Source organism: Cheilinus undulatus, linkage group 8 (genome assembly GCF_018320785.1).
Source record: "Cheilinus undulatus linkage group 8, ASM1832078v1, whole genome shotgun sequence".
Taxonomy (NCBI): domain Eukaryota; kingdom Metazoa; phylum Chordata; class Actinopteri; order Labriformes; family Labridae; genus Cheilinus; species Cheilinus undulatus.
In genome coordinates, this window is record NC_054872.1 from 47,957,984 (window position 1) to 47,975,233 (window position 17,250).

Genomic DNA, 17,250 nt, shown 5'->3' on the forward strand with positions numbered 1-17,250 from the left:
TATATATATATATATATCGCAATATTGAGGGATTAAAAAAAAAATCTTTTTTTTTTTTTTTACCCCAAAATCTTTTGGCCTTAACATAAACACAACCAGACCATCTTCTCAGCCAAGATTTCACCCATATTCTTTCCTGTTTTCTTTTATCCTGCTGCAAAACAGAAAGCACACCAGGACAGCTCGCTGATGTCAACCATCCTCAGTATTTGTTTTTCTTCTTAAGTTACATTTGATTTCACATGTGCATTTGAAGGGTTTTTAATGTTAAAATTGGTTGAAATCATTGCTTTTGCCTGTAGTCTTCCATGCTTTTAAATTCAGTTAAAGTCTGAAAATCGTCCAGTATGTAGTCAGCCTTTGGTACAGCCCCACTGGGTACAGGGACTGCACAGCTCCGTCCACCTCTGCAGTTTACTTGCTTTTTGAATTCAGGAGTCTTTTCAATAAAAACAGCAGTTGAGAATGGCAGGCAATTAAAAAAATCTTAATTACAAAAAAGTTCATGATAAATCTATTTTTGTCACATTTGGAATTCCCACTATTTTTATAACTTCTTTATTTCATTTTGTATTTTTATACTGTCTTAAACTAAGGGTAACTGACTTTTTGTTTGGATTCAGACCTGCATTCAATCTGAAGTAAAACGTTGGTTAGAGTGAAGATTATGGCATGAACTTAACCACTGCAACAGTAAAAAGGAACAAAAAAGGGACAGAAAGGTAAATGTTTGATGACAGAGGGTGCAGATGACCTCTGACTTGTCCTCTGAGCTGTCTGTGAGTTTTTAAAGTGAAATGAGACATTTGGGGGCAGTGGTGCTCTTATTTTACATCACTGTGGCTGCAGGGAGACACTGCAGTGGCTTAACCAATGTGTGTTAAAAAGGGACCATAAAGCATGCAATTTATGAATCTAATAAAATGACTGCATGATAATTGACCTTATTCGAATCATGATCAATTATTACATGCTAACACCCCTAGTATTTACTAATCAATAAACCACCACTGGCATTTTATTAAAGGGATATTTCAGTATTTTTAAAGGTGAGTCGTATGAGGTACATAGCACTAGTGGGCCTCCAGTGATTTTAGTGAGCACTGCTCCTTTAACAAGGACTCACTGGTTACACTGGCCAGGAAGTTAGGCTATACAGCACAACAGATGGGTACAGTTTTTTGTGGAATTTATTTCGGGTATATATATATATATATATATATATATATATATATATATATATATATATATATTTTTTTTTTTTTTTTTTTTTTTTTTAGTAAAAATGGGCCACAAAACAATGTTGGCTCAAACATACACAAAAATCCAGATGTTTTTAAGCATTTTTTTTTAACTCTAAAGCCTCCATGTTAATTACAATGCAGGATTTTGCTACCAGTTATATTCTTTTGGATTGCATAACAGTGACAAAAACACAGAAGCTTTCAGGGTATAAAATAAAACATTTTAAAAATGTGATAGTGCTATCATTGTTTTGTGGCCCATTCTTCCAAAAATGTGCTAAATCCCACAAAGAAACTGTACCCATCTGAAACGCTGTATAGCCACTACAACCAGCGAGTCCTTCTTAAAGGAGCAATGCTCCCTGAAATCACTGGAGGCTAATGCCACTACTACTCATCAACTCAGCTTTGAAAATACTGCAATATCTTTTAATAAATTTTACACATTGAGAGAGAGAAGCTCAAATGAAAGCAGTGACACCTACCAACACTGATACACAGGGATACGCAAGCTATATGCAAAGCATTTTGAGAGCATGTAGCAGTGCAAGACTAGAAGATGGTGCCCCTTTAGACATCTTTTCTCCCATAAAATGAAAAATTCATCCATGAAACAAAAACAGTGATTTTTTTTTTGGTGTAAATATACCTTACTGAGTTTGGTTTTCATTCATAGGGCTCCTCAATCTAAAAAAGCACGTAAGCTTCTTAAGCTGGAGCTGAGCGGTCCATCCCCATAGGACTTGGATGCCTTCAGTGGTATCATACTGTTAGAGGCAGTTCTAAAAATATTGGGAAAATGAGAGTCAACATTTTCTTGAGTTCCCCGTACAAGGGATTTGATAGACCTGAAATCCTACAGCCTGACACGCCACCAAAACCTGATTTTTATTCTAAAATACACTTTGTAAAAATGGGATATAATATTAAAATATACCTACATCTATGCACAAAAAGTTTTCTCTGTAATCTTTGGCTACATATTAGTTATAACTTATTATCTGTAACAAACAGACATTAACTTGTGAGCAGTTTAGCTCTTAAATAACAATGAATAGGGTTTATCTACTTTGTCATTTCACAGCTAAAGGTCAGCCAACTTTGCATGAGGCTGTGAGGTAGCCATACACACAACCAGTTGTTAAGCTGACCGTATAATAAGTCATATGACCAAACCAACATGTGATGGCACATTTCTAACATTTCACTCTAATTCCCTGGATGTTAAAAGAGGACAAACACAACTATGTTTCATCATCGAGTGTTTCTCAAGAAAAAATAAATAAGCAGGATATACAAGTGCATCATTCATCATAAAAACCATCTAAAAGTGCAATGCTCCATTTTAAGGGTCTAAAGGCAGTGTGAAAAGACTCCATACAGCAGCAGGAGAAACTCCAGAGCTCTGTCTCCATTCATAACTCTCTATTACTCATGTCTAATCTTGCAGAGTGGTTTTCTGCAAAAGTTTCTTTAATAATCAGAGCCAGACAGCAGGAACAAAGCATCACAGCTGGAAGATCTCGTCTTCTCTGTCTCTCAGTTTCTTGGTGAGTTTGGTGATGGTTACTGGTAGCGACCCGTGTGCTGCCTGCTGCTGCTGTGTTGTGAGAGACGAAGAGACACTCTGCGATCTTGGAAACTGCCGCCTGTCTGATGTCCTGCTGTTGCAAGCTGCTTCTAAGGCGGAAACCCTGTGAAAAATAAACAGATGAGAAGATACAGTCAGTCTGAAGACTCATGTGATATGATACAATCTGCTTTCAGCTCTTTGCAGAGATACTTTGATAGCCTGCCTGCTGGAGTCCTGGAATATTTAACAGATTCCCCATCAATCAAATTCACAAAACAATGAGTCAGTGGTTCATAGAGATCACGGTTTTATTTTTACCTATATGTTTGGGTTCCACTTCACTCCAAACCTGGTTTAACAGATGATACTGCATAAATATATTTATGATTTATGGGGCATGCGGCCACGTGGCTTTAAAGTGTAACAGGACATCTATCAATCCGCTGTAAGTGAGCAGCTCTTGCAGTGGGTGTTTGTGCTCAATCACCACCTGTGTGCACCAGCAAAGGACCATGGACTGGTTTATGTGTGCACTAGATAAGATACTGAAGCAAAGCTTTACACTTTTAATAACACCAGGCAGCTTGACTACTGCAATTAGGTCTAAAAAATGTATTATCTTATTTGACCCTCACTGCTGTCACAATCAGAGACTTTAAAAACATTGTTGATAAGTTGTTTTACATGGTTTTCTTTTCTATTTCTTGTGACTGGCGTCTCTGTGTGATGCTGTTTAATATTCATTAAATTTGTTCACAGTGTTTCCAGTGACACACTACACTGACAATTTCACCTAACTGATTAAAAGGCACAGGTTGGTCCTCTATGAGTTCTTCTCATTTGGCTACTTTGCACATCCTTTCGTCCTCCCTCCTCAAGTGACCCAGACATCAATTTACCTCCGCCATGATGACGGACCTTCACGTTCTCAAATGCACCTGGAGGAGGTGAGGATGGAGGAGAGAGGAGAGTTCTGAAGGAGCTAAGACTGAGAATACACCTTCCTCTGTGGAAGTCTGTTGACTAGAGGCAGCATGTGTTGGTTTGAAGGTGCAGCATCTCTGAAAAGCTGCACCTCCACGTGCTTTGTGACTTCTTTGCAGTTTATTTGGATTTTAGGCTGATTTGCTTCAAATGTAAAAGTTGAACACACAGTGATGTTGAAATACCCCATATTGATCGACTTAACAATGCCGTACAGCACTAATCACCAACTGGCGGCCCGGGGGCCATATGAGACCCCCCAAAGCTTCCTGTCCGACCCCCGAAAGACCATTAAATTCAGAAAAGGAGGAAAAGTAGATGTTGTGGCTTTAAGAGTTTCCTTTGCCTTTAAACGTCTGCAGCTGTTAAATCCATCCCACAAACAATTCATATTGAATAGTTTTAGAACAGGGGTGTCAGACTCACAGCAGGGGCTGAAATCTAAATTTAGGTCTCACCTGAGGGCCTAACAGGGTCAAGATTTAACTAAAAACTGTCAACCGTGTTTTCATAGGTAATGAATTATAGGGAAAAATAAACAGTGATGATAAAGGATTTTAAGATTTCTTAAAAAAAAAAAAAAAAAGTCAAAATGATTAAATATCACAGCATCAGTGTTACTGTGTGTCCATGTCAAATAAATGCTAAATAAATGAATTACAGGCTCAAAATCTGAGATAAAGAGTTAACTTTTTAAGTCCTACAGGTCAAAATACAAAATTAAAAGTCAAAATAAGGTTTTAAAAGGCAAAAATATGAGATAGAGAGTTAAAATCATAACTTTAAAGGTCAAGATACGAGATAAAATACAAAATCAAGAGTTTAAAAGGTCAAAATAGAAGATCAAATTTTAAATTGTGACTCTGAAAGGTCAAAATATGGGATAAAAGTCTAGATCAGGAGTTTAAAAGGTGAAAATATGGGATTAAAAGTCAAAGTTAGGAGTTTACAATATGATTTCAAATGAAAACTTGTGAACCTAAAAGGTCACAATATGAGAGAAAAGGTCAAAATTATGAATTTAAAAGGTCAAAATCTGAAATAAAAAGTCAAAATCCTAAGTTTAGATCATAATCTTGGGATGCAAAATGAAATATCAAATGAAAACACAAATAATTCCTTTCCCTCATTCCTAACTATTTCTACTCTCTACTTTTTCAGATTTTTATGACTTAACAAGATTTTTTTTTTTTAATCTTCCAAGTTAAATTTACATTTTTATACTGGAGGAAATCTGCAGACCTCATTCAAGTGAGCCACTTCTAATAAAAATATGAAATGATCTTGTGGGCCGAGTAAAACTGCACCGAGGGGCCGTATTTGGCCCCCGGGCCTTGAGTTTGACACTCTTGTTTTACTCACATTTAATGTTTTCACAGAAATTTACTGTCTAAAATTAGTAGACATTTAAAAAAGGGTAATAATGGGTTGTGGAGTGGCCTGTAGCAGACAGGTGATTCCTGCTGCACAGCAGAGTAGTTAGAGGGAGGGGTTGTTGTGCAGCAGAGGAGAGTGTGTTAATTGTAGACACCTGTGAGCTGAGTGAGGAAAAGAAGGGAGACAATGGATTTCTGGAGGGACTGCGAGAGAGAACAGAAGGAGTGCAAATATCAAAAACATAGTATAAAGTGATATATCTGCTAAAAACTGGAAAAGAAAGCACATAGGAAGTCCAGAGTGGGTGAACAATTAGCCTTTTTACTTTGGAGCCTTCTAAATATGTGAAGCCTGAAATCCTGGAGCAGTATGAGATCCTCTGTCTGTGGTGGCACTGAAGTCTTCTGGTGGCCGGACTACCCTCCAGTCTTGGGTTGTTAACCTCCTGATCCTGACTCAGACTCTTCTAACTGCAAGTTTACCCCCATTACCCTCTCTCCCATACCTATCTTTCACCTTTTATTTCCTCATACACCCCTACATTCTTTGACACATACACCACTTGGTTTTGGCTGAAGAGGCCGTGACCATTGTACTTTGGGTTTTGATTTTGTTTGAACTTTGGAAATATTTCAGTTGATTTTGCTTGAAGTTTGGGGGGCATTTGAATTATGGACTGTTTACGCTCGAGGAACATTTGAATTATGGACTGTTTGCGCTTGAGGAATGTTACATTTGATTTTGCATGAACTTTGAGTGGTGGGACATTTAATTTATGGACTGGTGAACCTTGGGGAACACTGAAATTGTTTTGTTTGTGCTGTGGGGCATTTGAATTAAATTGAACTGTTGGGACAATTGGGGTCTTTACCTGAGTGAACTGATTTATGTTATAAATTGATGAAATGCATGGAGAAATTTGCCTTAATTGAAAAGAGTTTGGTTATGGTACTGTTAATCATGTCTTTAAAGGATTAATGTGTTACCCTGAACTTTGGTTAAAGGAAAGACAAAAGAAACATAACTGATTTGTGGCCTTCATTTCTTTTGTAGAGGAACTGTTATTTTCTTTAGGCCTTAAATATCTTTACTCCACCCTGAGATTTTAAATGATAGACTTAATTGTCTGTCTGGCGCTCAGTTAATTTAAAATACTGCACATATTTCTGGCCTATAATAACGCCACAGGCCCAAAGGGACAGAAATTGGCGGATAAAGTTGTGAAAAGAGGTTGAAATATGGCAAAAATTGGTGAAAGAGGAAAAAGGGGGCCAAAAGTGCCAAAAATTGGTTACAAATGACAAAAAATAGTGAAGACAGTGATGAAATGGGTTAAAAAAGTGGCAAAAATGGACAAAAGAGTGGCCCAAGGGCATAAAACACGCAGGAAAAGTGGTTCAACTGGGTTTAAATAATAGTAAAAATTGGGTTAAAGAGGCAAAAAGGGGTTAAAAGTGTAAAAAAAAACAAAAAGAGTTAATACTAGTACTAAACCACAACTGGGGAGGGCCCATTCGCTGTGATTTTCAGGGGTCCAGCCAGTTCAGTTGTCAGGCCTGTCTCTTTGTGGCCTGCTGCATTAAAGACAATAGCGATTGATCTCACTGGTAATGACTAAAAATGTCCTGTGTTTCAAAAGAAAATACAAATACTACTACAATAATATTTCAATCAGACCAAAATATTTATTTTTTGTCTTTGAAAGTCCGGCCCTTAGAGTTTCAGTCCAGACTAAATCTGGCCCTTGTGCAGATGTACTTGGTGAACCTGTCATACCGGGTAATTTAATCTCAAAGTACTGTGGCATCATATAAGGTGACAATTTGTGTGGTGTTTCTGTTTTTTAACTACATTATCAATAAAAACTGACACAGCTCTGTGGTGAATTACTCTGCAGATCACAGGAATATAAAAGAAAAAAAGAGTCGCAGTTATCATACCAAATAGCAGAGATCTGGACAAACATGAGGAAAATTCAAAAGCACAATTATCAACCACAGTAATACCACTGTTAATAAATTATGTTATGTTATAAATAATTTATGGTACATGTAAATAAATGTTTTCTTGAGTAAGGAATTTCAATACTAAAGTTTCTTACTATTTGAAATAATCAAAGTTTTTGTAATAACTTTTAAACATGGGGTTTGGTGAACGTTTGTACAGCGAGGTTTTGATTTAAAAAAATCTGTGCAGTTCATGATCCATGCATGACAGCATTCCAGGTGAAGGACGTCTCATATGTTTTTTTTTTACATCAATAGTTGTTTAACGGCAGTTAGCAAGCATTGACAGACTTACACCTAGACTACTACACCTAGATTGGGGTGTAGATACTTCCATATGTGATTGCCTTTTTTCAGTTAGCACCACACTACATGATTTTCAAATCTTAAATGATTTTGAATCTGTGGAAGTGAGGGCACTTTTAAGGTTTTTCATCTCATAATCCTCTGAGCGCACACTGATGACTCGACTAGACTGCAAGACCACACAGCTGCCGCCTGAAGTAAAGACTTCACAGGCAGGATGTCCCACTCATGAGATCCCACAGAAATTTGAATGATCAAATGTGACTTCAGAAGAAGAAAATCACAGAGGACCCTCAAAATCCACAGCCGACTTTCTCTGATGCGTGCTACAGTTGCAGCAAAAATGAAAAAAAATAAAAATCAGAAAAAAGTGGCTAAGCTGGAGGTAGAGTTGTTTTTGTGTTTATGAGCAGGAAAAGTATGTAACATAAAGTTGGTGATGCTTTCCGGTCTGATTACTTTTATTGGCTGTAGTGGATATCCCGACAGAAAGTCTGACCTACAATCATTTATATCAAACATGTTTGGCATTTACAAATTGAGGTCGGTGATTCGAAAATTGCAACAACAGATATAACCTCATCAGCTGAACTAACCTTGATGTTCAGTTTTTGAAAATGTCACTGTCAGAAAACATTTGGCAAGTAAATCATTCAATCTCAACTGGAAAAAAAGTGGTAAAGGTGTTATCTGGACTGTCGTTACATATCAACAAAGGGTTTAAAATGGCTTACTTGTTGGTGTCACTTGAAACAAATATGATGTCAGAAATAAAAAAAACAATGTTCTGGAAGCATCACAACTACTAAGATGTATAACATATAGTAGGGGAACTGTGTTTGTATAGGCAGGGGTATGTGGAACACGGTTCCATTTCTGTCTACCTGAGTGAGATGCTTATCTTGCTGAGAGGCTTTGGCTCGCATGCCTGAAATTTTCACAGTTTATCTGCTGCAGAGCTACAGCAAAGATGTCTCTCTACACTCAGTTTACTTTATAATTCCAATCATAATTAATCAAATTTTTAAATAAACACTTATTTTCAATCAAGTGTGTCATAAACCTGAGGTGGTAGAAAACCCTTTAAATTAACAAGAGAAAGTTTGATTTTATTGCCAGTGAACATGTTGAGAGTTAATTCTGGCTGGTACATTGTTGACATAACCATTTAAGTTGAGAGCAGTACATGACGTGTGGAAAACAAGGCAAAGCGCATTTATTTTAGATGATATCTCATTTGAACTGTGCAGTCCTGCAGCTCAAACACACCTAAATTGGCAAAACTGAAGGATTATTTCCCACCACAAACATGGAGCATGACTGTGTCTATACAGAGCCATGTACACATACCTTTTCTCTGCGTCTTGGCATCCTTTTACAGCAGCCTCCTTTGACTGATTTATCAAGCTGTCCAACCTTTTCAAAAACTCCACAGGAGTAAGATCTGGCTCTGTTTGTTTTCCAGCATCTCGCTTTTCCTCAGAAGAGCCCCCTGTGTGTCCAATGTGAGCAGAAGCACAGTCAGTGCGCTCTTCTTCACTGTCCTCTACATCCAAATCCACCCCGTTGTTACAGTGGTCCAAGTCTGACATCACAGGGATCGACAAGGACTTCTTCAGAAAGATAGAGTCGTTGGTATACAGTCTGTTGGCTCTTTTGATTTGCTCCATCTGTAAGAAAAGATAACCTTGTGAGCCTTTAAATGACAAGATCAAAGTCTGAAAAGCTTGAACTACTTGCATGTTGTCAAACAAATATGCTTTAAGGGAAGAAAGTATGTTTTTGAATTGTGACTCTTACAATAATGTTTTTAAATTTTTTGCCAGGTTGAGCAAGGCACCACTGCTCTGCAGAAACCAGAAGTGCTTGACCAAATTTTAAGCCTGTTGAGCATTTTCCTGTTTGAAGTATTAAGCAATGATGTTATTGCAGTGTCATATACAAATATTTGGCAATAAGATTGAAGTGTAATAATCAAGTAATACTAAATTAGTTTGTACAACACTCGCAATTTGAGGTGTTAAACAATACTAATTTGTAATCGTATTTCCAGTGTTGACTTAACATGAATTACATGAGGATTAGTAAAAGATTTAGAATTGACTTTAGGAGTTATGAAATACTCACAGACACGCCATATTTCAGGGCCAAGCCTTGCAGAGTTTCCCCCGGCTGAATTTTGTGTTCAATCCGTCTCTGTCGGACAGGAGACAGCGGAGATCGGACCAGACTGCCGTATGATCTGGTTCTGCTCCCACGGAGGAGGAGGCCGTTCCCCCCGGCTGGTAAAGGAGCTTTCTCCCCGGACATTGCCGTAAACCACGTCACTGCAGTTCAGTTTGTACCCGAGCAACTGGTTAAACTACAATAACGAGTTACCTATTATTCACATAATGTGAAAACAGCGTTCTTAGCCTACTTTTAAACACCAAACTAGCAGCTTAGTTAGCCGGTTAGCTAAAACGTCAACTTAGCTAATTAATGTTGACGTTCTCTCCATATCCCCCGAGTGTTTACACTGCAAATTACGTTATCTTTCAAACTTGACACCTCAGCGCAATTATAAAATCGTGCCTGTCTTTATGTTTAACCTACCTTATATCTCAAACAAACACCTGAAAGTTGCTGAGAAAGTTATAAGAATAACTTTTCTCATGTCTCACGCAGACTGCCGTCTGCTGCCATATGTTGCCATGGCTGCCGTGCGAGGCAACCCTGCGTTCAGGAGTAGTCGGAGTAATCCGTAAAATCAGAGTCCATCTGGGAGATTCACGTATTGCTTCGTAACCACCCAGAAAAGTTGGTACATTTTGATGGCTTGCTTTTCGTGTTGCCATACTTGTAATATTAAATAGAAATGTGCCGAAATTACTTGGTAACAAAATAAGTGTAGGTCTTACAGTATAAACGAACAAAACCGGGACCAGTATATCGAATTCTTTTTTTATAATCTGCAATTCTTATTGTGTTTCCATGTTGAACCGAGCAGTTTCTATAAAATATAGTGATTCGGTTTGGTTTCAGTCGTTAAATTTCGTATTATTTCTATATTATGACTGAAAACAACGGCCTCCATATATGAGAGTTTGGATCATCCAAGACACATTTGAATGCAACAGGGTTTGTCTTCTGATTCGTCATTTGCGCTGCATTCACTGCCATCGGAAATACCATAATACAATGACATGCAGTTTACGTTCGGGTTATAAAGAAACCACCTGAACAGAATCACATTACAGTTAAAGATTTCTGTCTGTTCTGCTACAAGTTAAGTTTCAGACACACTATACGCAGAGGTTCATAATGGACGATGAAGCTACTGTCTCATATCAAACATAACCAAACAAAGCCAATTTTATCTTTTAGTCGGTTGCCAGTTATTTTAAAAAGATTGTCTTATCGTAATCCAACTTGGACGGCTAGAAATATTATAACTTGCAAATCTGAGGTAATCTGAACCACTTCTGCGTTCATCTAAACTGCATTTTAAGCAGGCAATCCTATGTCCCATCTCTCCGTTGGGACTACGAACGCAACATTGCTAGCTAGCCCAGTGTTATTGAACAGGAGCTAAGGTAGTGCTCAAATTAGTCATCTGTTTTGAGCTTATTAATCAGAGAATAGTAATGTCCTTTAAAAGGGAAGGTGATGACAAGAGTCAGTTAAACATCCTTAAGGTAAACATGTATTTCTAACCCTTCGAGCACTGCCTTAAGCTGAGTTGGTTAGCTGTGTTGTTTTGGTTAGCATCTTGCAAGCTAATTGTAGCACCTGTTAGGATTTGATGAGCAGCCGTGTAAACTGACGACTCCGAGCCGAATATGTCTAAAGCTGTCGTAGTTGCAACATCTGTGAAAACGTAACATGTCCTTCGAAATGCGTTTTTGTTTAGTTATTCATTAAAAATACATTTGATTGGTAAGTTCTGTCGTCACATGGGGGAATAAAAATCTTTAAGATATTGTCGTTAGGGCACTCTGCCTCCTCAACAACCGTTGTAACTACGACAACCACATTCGACAGGAAGTCACCAGTTCTAAAGGTCACTCATTCAACTGTTACACCACCATAATTCCAGTACTAAAAACTCTGCAATCGCCGTTTTTTGTTTATTCGTTACAGAAACGGCGTGTGGCTGATCTTCTGTCAAACTTTATACCAGAGGATGAAGCAGCGCTGATGAAAAATGGAAGGTGCAAAAACTGACATATGAGAAAGAAAACATTACAACATCATGGTGTTAAGGGCTGTTGACATTTAGTAAGCTTGTCTTTTTACAGATATACGTGCCTCGTGTGCTCCTACCGCCCAGTGTTTGACACTGTAGATATGCTGACAGTCCACAGGAAAGGGAAACGGCACCTGGAAGGTGAGACTTCAGTGTTAAACTGATATCTTATCTTAAAAGTAAACAGACACTGTTGAAATGTAACCTCGGTTATTTTGTGGTGTACACATTTGTAAAACTTTTAATATGTAGTATGAATACTCTTTTTTTTTTGGGGGGGGGGGGGGGGGGGTGTCACAACATAACCCAGGATACAATATGATATAATATTATATTATATATAACATATATATTATATAATATATATTGAGGCCCATGATAAGAACAACATCAAGATATTATTTTTCAATAACTCTGATACATGAAAATACATGCAGCACCATGTCTGGTTACCTTAAGAATAATGGCTTAGAGTTCAAATGCAGGATTGGTATACTCAATCAACATAATTTGGTTTTAGATCTACTTCTTATCATGCTTCATATCTTAATTTTTTTTTCATTAACTGTCTGACAGTATCCCTTATTTTGCCGATATCGGTTTGAGGATACAAGGATACAAGTTTAAGGATGAACAAAAATACCAACTTTAGTCCTTAGAGCACACTTTATAGTTTTAGATGAACAGAGAAAAAACTTAAGCTAATGTAGGTCTTTTGATCCTGTCTAAAACACTACACAACTAGGAGAATTATTTTTATAACCAGGGCCATTCTGGTACAGGAGAGGGTTGATGTTCTTAATAGATAAAGCTATATGTATATTCGTCAGCATCAGCTAAAATAAGCATGGAAAAGCCGACATGTCATATAAAAAAATCCAGTATCATGGATCACTACATTGCACCAGTAATAACGCAGCTGTATCACATATATCAGAGCAATGTCTCAAAGCAATGCCAGTATTTTGTTCCGATGCAATTTTATTTTATTATCCATCAAAATTGAGACATTGGTTTTGAAGCTGTACTTACGAGGATGTCTTTTTGCAGAAATCAACCTGACAGGGATGTTTGTGTTTGCAGAAGTATATAAATAATATTTTTGAATATATTCCTCCCACTTACAGTTGCAAGAAAAAGTATGTGAACCCTTTGGAATTTCTTGGATTTCTGCATAAATTGGTCATAAAATGTGTTCTGATCTTCATCTAAGTCACAACAATAGACAAACACAGTCTGCTTAAACTAGTACTGCACAAAATGATATGTTTTCATGTTTTTATTGGACAAAACATGTAAGCATTCACAGTGCAGGGTGGAAAAAGTATGTGAACCCCAAGGCTAATGACTGGTTGACCCTCCTTTGGAAGCAATAACCTCAACCAGACGTTTCCTGTAGTTGCAGATCAGACCTGCACAACAGTCAGGAGGAATTTTGGACCATTCCTCTTTACAAAACTGTTTCAGTTCAGCAATATTATTGGGATGTCTGGTGTGAGTCACTTTCTTGAGGTCATGCTACAGCATCTCAATCAGGTTGAGGTCAGGATTCTGACTGGGCCACTCCAGAAGGTGTATTATCCTCTGTTGAAGCCATTCAGTTGTTGATTTACTTCTATGCTTTGGGTCGTTGTCCTGTTGCATCGCCCATCCTCTGTTGAGCTTCAGTTGGTGGACAGATGGTCTTAAGTTTTCCTGCAAAATGTCTTGCTAAACTTGGGAATTAATTTTTCCGTCAGTGACAGCAATCCTTCCAGGCCCTTAGGCAGCAAAGCAGCCCCAAACCATGATGGCCCCTCCACCATATTTCACAGTTGGGATGAAGTTTGGATGTTGGTGTGCTGTACTTTTTTTTCCTCCACACATAGTATTGTGTGTTCCTTCCAAACAACTCAATTTTGGTTTCATCTGTCCACAGAATATTTTGCCAGTAGTGCTGTGGAACATCCAGGTGCTCTTTTGCAAACTTCAAATGTGCAGCAGTGTTTTTTTTTGGACAGCAGTGGCTTCCTCCGTGGTGTCCCCCCATGAACTCCATTCTTGTTTAATGTTTTACTTATTGTAGATTTGTCAACACAAATGTTGACATGTGCCAGAGATTTCTGTAAGTCTTTAGCTGACACTCTAGGATTCTTCTTCACCTCATTGAGCATTCTGCGCTGTGCTCTTGCAGTCATCTTTACAGGACGACCACGCCTAGGGAGAGAAGCAACAGTGCTGAACTTACCGTGGACACATGAACATCAAGGCTTTTAGAGATACTTTTGTAACCCTTTCCAGCTTCATGCAAGTCAACAATTATTGATCGTAGGTCTTCTGAGAGCTCTTTTGTGCCAGGCATGGTTCATATCAGACAATACTTCTTAAGAATAGCAAACTCAAAACTGGTGTATGTTTTTTTTATAGGGCAGGGCAGCTTTAACCAACATCCAATCTCATCACATTGATTGGACTCCAGGTTGGCTGACTCCTGGCTCCAATTAGCTCTTGGAGAAGTCATTGGCCTAGGGGTTCAAATATTTTTTCCACCACTACATGTTTTGTCCAATAAAAACATGAAAACATATCATTTTTGTGCGATATTAGTTTAAGCAGACTGTGTTTGTCTATTGTTGTGACTTAGATGAAGATCAGAATACATTTTATGATCAATTTATGTGGAAATCCAAGAAATCCCAAAGGGTTCACATACTTTTTTTTGCAACTGGTTATCTAAGAAAAGCTGAGTCCCCCCACCCCCACCCTCAAGACCCTCACGAAATAAAAAGTGATCAATTACAGTCAAAAATCAACATCAAGAAAAAACCCAAAGAGAATAGTTTTATATGTTTATTATGCAAGAAGGCAAAACTATTTCAGTAAAGTTTTGCCATGATCTTAGTTAATAAATGCCACAATCTCAGATTGTAATCTCAGAGCCTCAGAGCAGATAAAGGCTTGCGCCCTTTTGAGATTCCTGACACCCTCCTTAGAGGGTCCCACACCCCAGGTTAGAAACCAATAGATGATATGGCAACTTTAGGTTGTTATTATAATTGGATACCAGTCGCCATTGTTTTTGTAACTTTGTCTTATGCACATAAAAAGATGGGGTGTATTAGTTTGTTTTAAATCAGTAATGTCCATCACTGTTGTATTTTTCCAGGACTGAAAGCATTTTATGGTAAGAAAGCCCAGCTGAAGAATGAAATAACAAAAAGGCAACATGAAAACTATGTCCAGGCTGAAGACAAAAGACAGGTTGGTGACCCTGCTATCAAAAATGCATCTGCTCTCTTGTGTTGATGTTTAAGGAGCAAACTTTTCAGAATCTCTTTATACATATAGTTGAACAGAAAACTTGTCAGAGCCTCGAAACAAGAGACAAGTCTCAGCATGCTGAAAGTTGTTGACTTAATACCTCATGAACAGAGCATCTTTTTCATTGACAATCCTTGCTGTGTTATGTTGAAGGCATTATGTTGTCCCCTTGTGACTACCATATGACCCTAACCATTTTAAATGTGCTGTCCATTATGGAAAACATAAGAGTTCATTGAGCATCTACCATGTTTGACTTCTTGTTGAGCTCTCAAGATATTTCTGCAATTCCAATTGCCTTTTCTCCAATGGATGTGTTTTTAGGAACCCTCGTCCTCAGCTCCTTTACTGATACAGACACGAAAGCTGACACATCATGCATTACTGAAGACGGTACCGTACAACAGCTGCCATAGAAAGACCAGGTGAGGGAGAAGGTTAAAATGTAAATACACATTCCTAAATGTTTGGAATCTGTTAGTAATCTGTTAACTTCTGTCTTTTAGCACAAAATTGGACAAAGTACCCCAGAACTTCAGCTTACAGTTCAGCAAAACGGCAACAGAACAAGAAGATGACCACCGGAAAACTGAAAGTTCAAACTGTTTATCACAGAGAAGTTCTAGTGGCTGCACAGCAGGTGAAAACAGCTTGTGGAATTATAATATTTAGATGTTTTTGTCGAGGAAAAGTGAGGTTTTATTGTGAATTGTATTTTTTGTCTCCAGCAGCTAATGAAGAGTCGCATCAATCAGCTGAGCCAGAAGCGTTTCAAGCTACAGTGAAACAAGACGATCAGCCTTTAACAGCAAAGAGGAGGCAAGAGCTGGAGCACTACCTCAGACTAAAAAGGTACATGACTTATTGAACTGAGGATGAGCAGGACAGGATTTTCAGTCCTACATGCAAGTCTGACTTTGCCCCAATCTACTGTTTTTAGTTTTTCTTTTTTTTTTTATTTGTTTTTTTCACCTCTAGTAACGGGTGGATACAGGATCGGAGTGGCCAGTGGGTCAAAGACGAGAATGTGGAATTTGATTCAGATGAGGAGGAGCCTCCTTCACTGCCCTCCCCTACCAGTTACTGAGAGGGCTAAGAACTGTGGGAAAACACCGATTGACTTTAACTAAAGCGGTTCATTCAGAGACTATAGTGGAACTTTTAGACACAGCAGGACACTCAAAGACTTTCTCTCCCCAGATTTATAACATCCATCAGTCTTTTATTTCTTGTTTTTTTGTGTCAGCCAATTCAGCTGCTCTTGATCAATCTGTAAAACCATGCTTATTTTTATTTTAAGATTATTTTTTAACCTTTTTCAGCAGCTTTATGTCCCACCATTGTATCACAAAGTGCCTTAAACCTGCACTTTTCGAAGAATAGTCAAGGAAACTCCCGGAGTTGCAAAAATGTTTCATGCATAGACGTTTTAAAGAAAAATATTCCCTTTTTCAGTTATTTTTGCAGCTTTTTGCTTTAATTCTGAGAGGACAGGACTGTGGATAGTGAAATGAATCAGGGAGAGAGTGAAGTCAAAAAAATAAAACAAAAACCAACTCCAAGGCAAACTCTTTAACAGATTAAATCTCTATACTTAGTCAAGTACACAGTAAAAAACACACTTTGATGAATATTACCAGGGACTTCCTTGATACCAGCAAGGCTGCCTATAAGGGGGGATAAAGGGGAGAGGTCTCCAGGGCTCAGCCAAATGTAGAGCCCATGGAGATTAGCAAAACCATGATCCATTGTAAATTTAGGTTGTAATAACTTTTTGTTTTTAACCTAAAATAACAACCCATCTTATCAAAGCAACAAATATAAATAATTTATGTTTATGATCATATTTATCTTTTTTTTTTCTTGAAACAGAATAAAAATGGCCTAGAAGTGGCAACAGAAGAAAAAAAATTAGGCTAAAAGTTGTAAAAATGGCTTAACATTTTTTTTAAAAAAGGCAAGAAAAAGTGTTGAAAAGGGGTTACAAGTGGCAAAAATGAGCTCAAAGAGTGAAATAAGGCTAAAATCTGCAAAAAAAAGTCATTAAAAGTGGTGAAAAGGAGTTAAGACTGGTAACGTTGAGTTAAAAGAGGCAACAAAAAGGGTTGATAGAGGCAAAATGGGTTGAAGTGGCAAAAAAAGGTTAAGTGGCAAATTGGCTTAAATTTGGCAAAATGAGCAGAAATAAGATTCAAAGGGGTCAAAATGGGGTTAAAAGAGGTAAAAATGGCT

The 17,250-nt window shown here is 37.8% G+C and overlaps 2 protein-coding genes across 4 annotated transcripts; one reads left to right on the forward strand and one right to left on the reverse strand.

Annotated features, from left to right (window-relative positions):
• Nucleotides 1-1,298: 1,298 nt before the first annotated feature.
• Nucleotides 1,299-10,486, reverse strand: lysmd1 (LysM, putative peptidoglycan-binding, domain containing 1). Its single transcript, XM_041792768.1, has 3 exons — nt 9,618-10,486; nt 8,841-9,160; nt 1,299-2,938 (listed from the first exon to the last, which is right to left on the reverse strand). Exons 1-3 carry the CDS (start codon nt 9,798-9,800, stop codon nt 2,752-2,754), a joined length of 690 nt encoding a protein of 229 aa, XP_041648702.1. The 5' UTR covers nt 9,801-10,486; the 3' UTR covers nt 1,299-2,751.
• A 541-nt stretch (nt 10,487-11,027) lies between these two features.
• On the forward strand, nt 11,028-16,856 carry scnm1 (sodium channel modifier 1). 3 transcript variants are annotated; one of them, XM_041793747.1, is made up of 8 exons: nt 11,028-11,167; nt 11,613-11,683; nt 11,771-11,859; nt 14,864-14,958; nt 15,343-15,443; nt 15,525-15,658; nt 15,747-15,870; nt 15,997-16,856. In XM_041793747.1, exons 1-8 carry the CDS (start codon nt 11,117-11,119, stop codon nt 16,103-16,105), a joined length of 774 nt encoding a protein of 257 aa, XP_041649681.1. In that variant the 5' UTR covers nt 11,028-11,116; the 3' UTR covers nt 16,106-16,856. The 3 variants fall into 3 exon arrangements, with proteins under 3 accessions (XP_041649681.1, XP_041649682.1, XP_041649683.1); XM_041793748.1 differs by having other exon boundaries at nt 15,750-15,870; XM_041793749.1 differs by lacking the exon at nt 11,028-11,167 and adding an exon at nt 11,201-11,408.
• The last annotated feature ends 394 nt before the right edge of the window (nt 16,857-17,250 follow it).